The 11,205-nt window shown below is 37.6% G+C and overlaps 1 protein-coding gene across 3 annotated transcripts; it reads right to left on the reverse strand.

The window, feature by feature from the left end:
- Window positions 1-1,207: 1,207 nt before the first annotated feature.
- Window positions 1,208-10,926, reverse strand: Ephrin (ephrin). Of its 3 annotated transcripts, none has more exons than XM_001382190.4 (5): window positions 10,672-10,926; window positions 8,186-9,129; window positions 4,965-5,275; window positions 4,274-4,885; window positions 1,208-3,365 (listed from the first exon to the last, which is right to left on the reverse strand). In XM_001382190.4, the coding sequence occupies exons 2-5, from the start codon at window positions 8,977-8,979 to the stop codon at window positions 3,043-3,045; spliced, it is 2,040 nt and encodes a 679-aa protein (XP_001382227.2). In that variant the 5' UTR covers window positions 8,980-9,129; window positions 10,672-10,926; the 3' UTR covers window positions 1,208-3,042. The 3 variants fall into 3 exon arrangements, with proteins under 3 accessions (XP_001382227.2, XP_033237096.1, XP_033237095.1); XM_033381205.1 differs by having other exon boundaries at window positions 10,888-10,925; XM_033381204.1 differs by having other exon boundaries at window positions 10,883-10,919.
- Between the last annotated feature and the right edge of the window lie 279 nt (window positions 10,927-11,205).

The raw sequence follows: 11,205 nt of genomic DNA on the forward strand, positions 1-11,205 counted from the left end.
AATAATCAGCCACGCCACATAATCGTTTTACATATTGGTTGATTTCAGGTTGTAGTCTATGGTATGTCGCTGATTCAGTACGTACGCCCCACCGCCGTAAACATTACCGTTAAGTTATTCAAGCTGGTGTCGACGACCTCGATCTACTAGATTATGGACTAAGGGCAGGCTCTAGCTCGCAACACACGCTGTTCACTAAAATAAATGTATAGTTTTAAACTGAATGTAAATGTAAATTATTTTTATTTTCATTATTACATGTTATCATTATCGCATGAAATTTCTCCTCTGTTACTTGATCGGTTCTCTTTTCATTCCTGCTCATACATAGTTTTTGTCTTATGCATTTGCTTATTTTACCCCTTATATGGTATAAGTAGATATTAATATGCTGCGCTACCATTACAAACTACAATATACTTCTCATTCTCACCAACATACAAATACATATGCATACAAGGGTGCATACATGTCAATTGAATTAAATTAATTTCATATTGATTGATCGGATCGGCCTGCATTGTATGTATGTGGTTTGCAATGTGATGTTTTGTTATGTGTTATTTGTGCATCGTACATTGTTTATGTATATTCCAAATCAAAATTACTATGTGGTGTGAAATTTAACAAAGTTTTCGAATATTACTGATCTGTGAACGATGTCGGGTTGTACTAATTATGTACAATATGTATTGTGTGACCGTAAGTGTGCGTGTGAAACAAATGATACCTGTCCAAGAATGAAATCAGAGCAAGGGGTATTAAGGAGGCACAGCCTGTCGTCCTCTTAGGCTCCCACTTTGTCTGTTTTTCTGACTGCTTTCCCGATAAGCCAGGGATCAGCTTTATTTTGTATGCCGCTTACTCTCCCCGATTTATGTATGTATGTGTGTTTTAATGTGTCTTGGATGTAGTAGTATGTGTTATCCTAACGATTTTGAAATATTATTCGGAATCAGGTTTGTTATGATGTGGTAAACTATCGTTCTATTGTATGTATCTTTATGAATGTATGAATGTTTTTGTATGTATGTTTTCTTAAGTGAATGGTGCATTACGGTATGTACGATCGCTCTGTGGCGGAATCTGGGACTGAATCTAGATTTCGGTTATTTCCGTTGGATGGTATAAATTCGGTTTAGTGGTCAGGTTAGCTGTGGCAGTACAAGAATAAAATTCGCCCAGAGTACAAAAGAGAAATAAGAACTAAAGCTTGTTGGGTTTTTTAATTGTTTGGGTTTCGTAAAAAAGCATGTGCACTTATTCGCGATGGATTGTGGATTAAAAAATTGTTTAAATAAAACTATAGAGTTTATACAAAATGCATAATTAACGCGTTAATTTTGATCTATATTTGCAGCCATCTCAGATGAGTTCTTAGATTATTCACCGTCTGTTATTTTGTCGGTCATCGATTATAATTTGTGTCTATTCGCTGTGGCAAGAACAGAGTTCTGTGTTTGAGTGTGTGTGTGTGTGTGTGTTTATAAATAATACACACTATTCTATGTGAGAACTTATCGAATTCTTATATTCTTCAATGTTCATGTAATGTTAATTTTAAATCTCGTCACTTTCACCACTAACCATACGGTATACATACATATAATGTATGGTTAGTGCTTTCACACAAATGGAGCACACGATGCATCAATATATTGTTTATTTTATACGATATTTTTTTTCGTTCCTTGATGTTTTTTGTTTTTGTTTTATTCAATATACAATGTCTATAACGTTTCACCTAAACATTTGTTTTGTATATAAATAAGTATATATACTATATGTATATACACACATACTTTCTTTAATTTGAAGAAACACTTCACTATACTGCTTGGTTCATTTACAAAATAAAAGTATGAAATTAAAAAGTAAACATCAAATAAAAACAAAACTTAAAAAGAACTTAAAACTTACAGTTGAGTTCTTTGAATTTCACCTTTACCATATTCAAAATACTTAACACGAATGTTAATATACATAAATGCATACGAAACATGCATACATATACATGAGTTGTTTCATTTATCCTTTATCATTATATACGCGGACATCATCTGCTAATGCATTAGCATTAAGCTGAGCTGCCTTTGGATACCTTAGTCGCTAATTTTCTACACGTCGTCTATATAAACGTAATCTAATAAATATTGTTATAATTTCAGTCGAAATGCCCATCGTGCAGGTTATTGCACGAGGAGTAAATGTGTGTATGCGTGTGGTTTGGTGAATGTAAATGTATATGGGATTCAGAGCGTTTAGGTAAATTCAATTTCCAAGCCATTCCCAAGGCATTTAACTCTCTTTAGTAACAAATTCGTAATTGGCACCTCACCTCCACCGCCTTACATTACATCTTGCCTGGATATGCCACGCAATTCGGGAATGATAATCGCCACATTTTCAGCCATACTGCCAAACTGCCAATTGTTTGTATCGTCTGTTTGGCCGAACTTTGTGTCTTTTTACATTGCCGTAGAGTTGGATGATTCGGTGATTTACGTGAACTTACGCCATAATGCGATTTTACAAACAGAAAAGGGCACAATATCGATAAGGATCGATAGTGCAGACATTGTGGCTAGTGGCTAGGCACGTTATGGTGTATATATGCAGTTAGCTGTGTAGCTAGTGCTATGTATACCTGGCCCATTGTTCTGCACTTAATCTCAATTGCTGCCGACATCCTTCATTTACTTAAGTGGATTACATTTAAATCTAGATTGCTACATCTAATTTTTAATACGATTGAAATATTTAATTTGTTTACTTATGAATTCTATTTCACCTTTCTCCTTTCTTTCTGTTCTATTTTCGTATATTTTCGAATCACTGTGATTCGACTCAATTACAATTAGATTAGAAAATCAATAAATACAATTTCACCCCTCCGAAGTCACACATATAGCATTCAAATTTAATATTTTCATATTTTCGCTTATTAAGACGAATGGAAAATGAGGAAAATGAGTGTAAGTGACCTTTACGATATAAATAAATAATTCAGAGCGGAACGGGTCAACTGGTGGCTCAACAAATTCACCGATTGCTTTTCGTGTTGGTAACTTGGCAGTTCTTGCTGGAGGGACTGAATGCCTTATTTTCTGGGCGGCAACGCTGGGTGGGCAATGCGATCCGAATTACTTGGTGCATTGCAAGGATCGCGAAAATGCTGACTAAAGATGAATTTATCCAGTGGGCAGACATGCAAACGGCTAAAGAGGAAGGCAATGGCAGCCAGGAGCATAGCCAGATCCAAACGTTGAAGTAATTTCTAGCTGTAATCGCCGAGCCACTGTTGTATGTAAGCTCTTCATTCTTTACAACCTCGTTGGGATGCTTGTCGTAATGGTGGTGATCATCTAGAAAACAAAGATTAGTATTAATCTAATGAAACTTATATTCAGTCATATAAATTAACATAAATTTCTCTCATAAATGATAAATTACTTATTCAAGAAGTTGACATTGGCCGTAGGGTGCGAATTTGTATGTCTATGTGTAGATCGCTAAAACAAATATTGAATATTCAATTCTGACATTGGCATTTATACTTAATAGAATTCAAGCACCTCTGCCTCCAGACAATAGTTCGAAATAATGTATAATCTGATACATTCCTTTTTATAAATTGGGTTATCCGTCAAATTCCTATTATACAGAATTTCGCATCGATTGAACTGCCATGTCGTTATAGAGATGCCTCTGTCCTTAGTATATTCCTTCTGCGTCGACTATTTGCCTGATTCAATGCAAACTATCGGTATAAAAACTCCGGCAGTATAAAGTGAAACCTTCAATCTGAGATATTAATATGTTTAACAAAACTAATTTATTTCCATCGTATTTGTTGAATGCGTTTCTTTGAAGATCATACAAAATTGACCAAGATTAGAATGATGGACAATTTTTGTGACAAAGAAAAGACGAATCTCATAGGGTATAAAAAGCTTCGCCTCTGTACTTAATTAGAATTTACAAATACGGGCGGCCAAATAATCCCACGCTACTCACGGGTAGTTTGGTAACTTAAATCCCAAAAAAAAAAAAAAAAAAAAAAATTTGACTGTCTGTGGTGTTCTCAATTTTGATTCGATTTGTGTATTCTGCACTACGCTACTTCGATTTGGGTCAACGACTGGTGGTAAGTAAAAAACATTACTATCACGTGCAATGTTCAATGAAATGGCTCCGCTGTTACCGTTGCCACCACCAACATTTTTTGTTTTGTAATGATCATCGGAGGACTGTTTAATTAATGTACCCTTACCATTGCCATTAGAGTTGCCGTTGACATTACCCTTGTGCGATGGATAACTGTGCTGCGTTGGCACGTTGTTTATCCGAATGCCAGTTTGAATGTGGTGATGTCCCGGATATGCTATATTTACCCCACCGCGGCCAGGTGGAAGCATGTTTATGCTACCATGACCATGACCAGGAGATAAGATAATTCCACCACCAACGCCGCTAGAGCCAACATTGTTGCCCATAATGTTCGGTTGAATAGGTATACGGTTGAACTGATCGATGTTCGTATTGATAGAGGTGCCCAAGCCATTCATGGGTCCATTGTTTGGATTTGTGGCTATTCCCACTGAGGGTGATCCGCCCGAGAGGCCTCCGTTGACACCGCTTATTCCAATAGTGTTTCCGGGACCAGTATTGTGGCCGTGAACATGTCCGTGACTGTCATCATGGGCAGCGATATTGACACTGTTGCCACCCCCTGGATCTGCGCCTGACACAGCCACGGATGTGGTGGTTTGTGTGGTCTTATTCTTTTCTTCGGTGGCACAACACACTTTAAATACGACTTTCATATTGTTTGTAGAGCAACGACCCCCAATGCGTCGATACAAGTCGTCTTTCGATGAAGTTGCTGCGTTTGAGAACAAAAACATTAAACGGTTTTGATTACCAAAAGCATATTCCAATCCATTTTATATAAACGAACTCACAAATGAAGTAATAATCATTTCCAGGTAGGAACTCCAAGCCACCTGGCTGCGGTGTAAATGGCCGGAAAGTTATTGTAAAAAACATTAATTTCTGAGGTTTATCACATATAGCTATTACTCGCGGATCTGCATTTGTTATGCGACATGTTTCGTACTCCACTTTAGACACATTGTATATTATATATTTCTCCGTTTCGTTTTCAAATGTCCCTGGCTCGTACACTGGACATATTATGTGCACCTGGTCAAATTCGAAGGCCAGGTTGCCTTTGTTGACATCAATTATGTGATCGGTGTTATCTATCCGAAATCTGCGGGATAAATTAATAAGAAATAATGCACACATTTTCATTGTAAATTCAATTCACATATGGAATCAACTTCCCCAAAATATTCAGTCACTAAGAATTAAGCAGGCATTTAAAGAATGACACTGTATTGATTAGATTCATGTATGTTCAATATTGTTTAAATATATGTATGTTCATAAGTTTAAAATAATATTGTATTACTGCATTACAACCCTGAGTGACTACGCATACGACTAAAACGAAAACACAGCATCATAGAGAATTACCGCAATATCTACCCAGAATACAGAAAACCATTTCCCATTCTATGTCTGCATCTTTTAATGAAGCCTCCTGACGTTTGACCGGTAATAAGATATAACAGCTAATAATATTAATATCGTTCAGAAGTGCTTGCGCAAAGCATCAGTAAATGAAATAATTTTTATCAAAATAGAAAGTCTTACACATATACTTCATGTTATATTAATTTTTTCAATTAGGTCGCGACACGTCAGATGTTCCAGAAAAAGACAGAAAAATTACTTTTACGTTTAATAACTTGGGAAATATTCATTCAACATTTCAAATATATGTGCAAAACATTTAAGTTTCGGGACTACTGCTCTTTTGACCTTATCGACCTTATAAAAAAAACGAAGGGGAACGTTGTGAGTTGCTGCGGACACCGCAACTCTACAGTTATACCCGATACTAGGTCAGTATGGCTCTCCTCCGGCAGACGCCGCTAATATTCAACGACACGACAAAGAGTGCGTGCGAGAGAGGCAGAAAATCAGTCTGAGCGTGACGTCGGGCGCTGCGTAGCCACTGCAAATTAATTTGTTCCTTTTGGCTATAAAAATGATCTGATCTGATTCAGATTCAGCAATCTAATAAATATGATCATTATCAATGATTCTGCGTTTTTAGTTTTCTTGTATCCTCAATATTATGGATGCAACAGTTTTTCGTCCTTTGTGGAGGCGGAAGGGGGTGTGGCGAAATTTTGACATAAAACGGTCAAGGTCCGATATCACAGGAGTGTGGATACCAAATTTCGTAGCTCTAGCTCTTATGGGTTCTGAGATCCCTGAACTCATATTTTGCAATTGGCAAAACCGACCATGAAACCTGTGATTTAGAGAGAGACAGAGCGAGAAGGAATGAAATTGTTTTCTTAATTCTGGCTATAATAATTATACGATCGGGTTGGGTTTTTTCACTCTAGAAGATGTAGTCATCTTCTACGATTCTGCGTTTTTAGTTTTCTCGTATCGTCGAAATTGTGGATGCCACAGATTTTCGCCCTTTGTGGGGGCGGAAGTGGGCGGAGAAAAGTTTTGAAATATACTTGTAGCAGTGACATATCACAGAAGTCCGGATATAACACGTCGTTGCTCTAGTCTTTGAGCACTATGCGCTGATAGGGACGGACAGACGGACAGACAGACAGGGCTCAATCGACTCGGCTATTGCTGCTGATCAAGAATATATATACTTTTTGGGGTCGGAAATGATTCCTTCTGGACGTTACACACATCCACTTTTACCACAAATCTAATATACCCCAATACTCATTTTGAGTATTGGGTATAAAAAGAGGCTCGTGTCGACAGGTGTATAAATTTGTTCCCGAAACAAAGTAGTTATCGACGGTATGGGTATGTTTTAAAGCAAGACAAAAGCCACAAAAGTTTTCCCAAGGAACCATTTCATATTAACTGGTCGTAAACTGTTTGTTCGGAAACTGGTCATCTACGACTGGACATGTTGCCACTTTTTCGATAGAGAAAAATATTAAGATCAACAAATTTTTTAACCACTCAATATATCGAATATCGAAGGGGTCATCTGCCTTGTAGTTCTTTTATCTTTTTAAGATACTTCGAGAAAGAAGTCGTACATTAACGCATTAGAAATCCACAGATTTACTCACTTTAAGAGTTGTCCCAATCATTTTTGTTCCCTCGGCGATTTCTATATTCCTGGACGATCTTGCATATGACAATATATATTTATATACTTATGTAAATAGGTACATGCTTCAAAAGAAACAAAATCGTCCAGGAATATAGAAATCGCTGAGGGCACAAAGACGATTGGGACGAATGTCAGCAAACCCCATTCCTATCCCATTCTTGGACCCCTCTACGCACGCACGCACGCATGACTACAACCTCCTCGTCGTTTCCTTGGTTTCGTTGTGCCATTCCACGTTACTCTCCTTTGTTTTTTTTAAGCGCTTTGTAAATTAAAAATCACCCCTAATGATGAAGTACGCATATTTTACAGGCCGTCTTTAGCGACACACTCACCATCACGCATCGACTTGCAACTAGGGTTACATGCTCTTGCTGGGCGCACGGTATATATTTTTATTTGCACATATTTGAATACGTAGCCACCCACCCAAAATCCCAGTAGGACTAGCAACAACAAGACCAGATGCACACCCCAACAACGCAATCACCTCTCCGCCTCACCTTTTGCGTAAGAAGAGGGAGCATTTCTGTGGGATATCTTTCTGTCTACATATCATGTGTATAACATGGCAAATCATTAAAGCGAGTTTAATCATTGCAATGAACTACAATGCACTACATACCCAATGGATCCAAAAAATGCATTACAAAATTGGATTACAGGATACTGGCTCTGAAGTTTGTAACGTAACTTATAGAAGGACGCACCCATGCTAACTTGTCTCATAACTAGTTTTAAAGCCATCTAACGAAATGATGTACTTACATACTGATGTAGTCTACATTTATCTATACCATATCATATCAAACTTTTTTCTTTGCTAAGATAATCCAAACAATGTTTTATATTTCTGTTAAATGTTTTTTTATCCGGGTGAAGCAAAAGCTCAAGATTTCTGAATATTTAACTGTAGATCGTTCTAATTTAGGGTTATATTAAACTTACATGCTGTTCGATGTGTTCCAATGCATGTAGAAGGTTTTGGCGCAGCTTGACATGGTCGAAAGCAAAACGGTTTCTATGCAGATTAGCGTGAGAAAAGTGACGAACGATGTAGCGCCTAATGTGGGCAAAGGAATTAACATTTTGCATCGCACCAGCGATGAGGATGAGGAGCGGTTTTTGTTCTTGATATTGGGATGTTGATGTTGCTTTAACGTCCTATTCGCACCTATTTCTGTTGATGTTCTTGCATCCGATTCGATTTCTACTCCTTCGCTAACTGCTGTATCCGCTGCAGCCGATTGCTGCTGTTCCAATGATTTTTTGGACTGGAACGGCATAAATGTTTTGTTAGCAATGCTCTTGCTTTTGCTCTTCGACTTTCGATGCATAGCTGGTTGGTTAATGGTGGTCGTTGTGGTAGTTGCCTGGTTTCGACTTCGATCACTTAGCATTCTTGTGGTAGTAGTTTGCATGTATAGCTTAATGTTCAATGGATAACCAGTAAATAGCTGTACCCGCTGCTCCTGTGGACACCTTTTGCAATTGGGGGAAGCTAGATCTCTGCCTTTCGCTTCCTGGTGTTTCTGTGGCTCATCCAGTTCCTTTTTCAAAGCCAAACAGCTCTGAAGTTTGTTGCGACTTAGTTGGGGCTTATTGCAGCATGGCACGGATGATTGCCTGGCATTGCTTACTTCGGCTTCTACCAATGGCTGGGTCTGCGTCTGGATGTGGATCTGGCTCTGTGACTGGTTCCAGGAGAAAGTCGCACGCAACTTTTTTGCCCGATCTTGCATTCTGTTAGTACTCTTTGTTCGATGTGAATAGACTGCTTAACTGATCTATATATTTAGTGTGTAAGTAAATTGCAAACGTCTGAATGGTTTCTTTCTCTGAGATTAATCTAATGGCTGCGTCGGCACATGCCGAAATGTATCTTGCTCCATCTGTAACCAAGATAAGAGTTAATGTGAAGGGTTTTTGGTACGTCAAGATTAATAAGATAGTGTATTGCGGTAGCCCCGCAATTGGACACCAATTGCAACAGTGCCAAGTGTCAGTACATGGAACGTTGATGAGTTCACGGGTGTCAAAATCATAAGAATTCCAATGATCCTGCTAGCATAAGTCGCATTTGAGTAAAAGGTGATACGGTGTAAGACTTGAAAGCAAGACATTCTCCCGTGTAGGATCACACAACTCATCTTTAGCACCACATTCACTTTCACATCCGTTTTGCCACTATTAACTTAACCCCAGGTACTGACACTTCCACCACACATGCATGTGTACTAGTTTGTACAAATATTGTGTGCAAATGCATAAAATAAATATTTTCCTATTGCCCCAAAAGCAGTCACAATTTTTCTGGATTTTCGCTGAGCCTGGGAGACACCGTGGATTGAGTGCCGTGCGGCAATAAATTTTAAGCAAAATCGACTCATCTCAAATTAACACTGAACACTGGTCCGACGGTTTTTAATTGCTTATTAGTAGCATAGAATATCTAGTAGTATCGTAGTGCACGTAACGTGTTACTGTTTCTGCTTCGACTAGGACTTTTCAGGACTACAATGAATTTTAAGTTGAAATCAAATTCATTGTACGGCCTAGCGCTGGCCCTCGGACTCCTGTCGTCTTTCGTTTATAAAAACTTCTTGACGGCAAGCATATCCGTGCCTGCTTATGTACAGTATTTCAAGAAACTCTTTACACACTGAAAATAAATTTAATTTTTTGACTTTGGATAAGAAAATAATGGCTTTTGATTCAAATTTATAGAATTTTTTTAATTCATTACCATTCAGGGATTAATTATAAAGTAGTAGCGGTTTTTGGGCTGTCTTTTTCCCACTTTCTTCTTCAAGTAGGCCCACAAATTTTCAATGGGGTTAAGATCGGGACTCCGGGGTGGTTTCCACAGTTGTAAAGCAGTCTCACATTGGACTCTTTATGTTTGGGATCATTGTCATTGAAATGAGCCAAAATTTCTACGCACTGGTTTTTAGATTTGTTTTTAAAATTTGGAGGTACTGTTTGGCATCCACTGTGTTCTCTATAAATGCAATATTTCCCACTCCTCGGCTATAGATGCACCCCCAAATCATAACCGAAAGTTTTCCAAATTTTACAGTAGGAATGATGTTTCGGTTATCTTATTCGGTTATTTTCTTATCCAAAGTCAAAAAATTTAATTTATTTTCTGTGTGTAAAGAGTTATTTGACGTACTGTATGCATATGTATGTATACACCAAATGAGACGTTTTCTGTATACATACACGGCGTATACATACACACTTACACCGAAGTCCTCTCTCTCCCCCCCCCCCCCCCCCCCACCCACCACAAACTACTAGGTATAATCTTTGCTATGTTATGTTAAAATTTTGACTCAATTTTCATTTACAATGTTTAACTTGTAACAAGAAAACTTTTTCGAGCATTCATATATACTCATAAAAATGGGGAAACACAAACAAACACGCACACACACAGGTTTTTATGTACACATTTTCCAAACGAATCGAATCACTTTTTTCCATTTGCTTGCTTTCAAAACGTACAAAAGCGCTGTATTTGCATTCGAATCATTTTAGTTCTTTTAGTTTTTTCAATAGACGTGTTTATCTAAATATACATATAAATATGGTAATCTAGAACTACTTTAAGAGCAAAAGAGTAAAAAAAATGTACTTTACTTTACTTTACTTTAAGCAGTGTGACCGCGGATTTATCGATAAAATATACCGTCCGACCCTCAGAAATATACCGAAACATACCGCCTCATTTTCAAAATACCCGTAAATATACTGACGAATACGAGTTCTATTTTACATATTCCTCGTTTTTGATATTCCGTCGAATATTACTAGCTATATAGAACATTTAGCCATGCCCACATAATTTTGATACGATTGGTGAATCTATTTCCTACTTGATGGGCCTATTCGAAATAATTGTTTCATTCATTCATTTAATAATCTTAAGTCTTAATAAGACTTATTAATAATAATAAAGTCTA

Source organism: Drosophila pseudoobscura, chromosome 5 (genome assembly GCF_009870125.1).
Source record: "Drosophila pseudoobscura strain MV-25-SWS-2005 chromosome 5, UCI_Dpse_MV25, whole genome shotgun sequence".
In the NCBI taxonomy this organism is placed as follows: Eukaryota; Metazoa; Arthropoda; class Insecta; order Diptera; family Drosophilidae; genus Drosophila; species Drosophila pseudoobscura.

What these genes read in the sequence shown, in the direction of transcription:
- Ephrin (XM_001382190.4), bottom strand. Translation starts at nt 8,979, where the DNA reads ATGCAAGATCGGGCAAAAAAGTTGCGTGCGACTTTCTCCTGGAACCAG. An exon ending in AAATGATTATTACTTCATTT is followed by an intron (nt 4,886 to 4,964) that starts GTGAGTTCGTTT and finishes TCTCAAACGCAG; the next exon opens with CAACTTCATCGAAAGACGAC. An exon ending in CGGCAACTCTAATGGCAATG is followed by an intron (nt 3,366 to 4,273) that starts GTAAGGGTACAT and finishes TTTGTTTTCTAG; the next exon opens with ATGATCACCACCATTACGAC.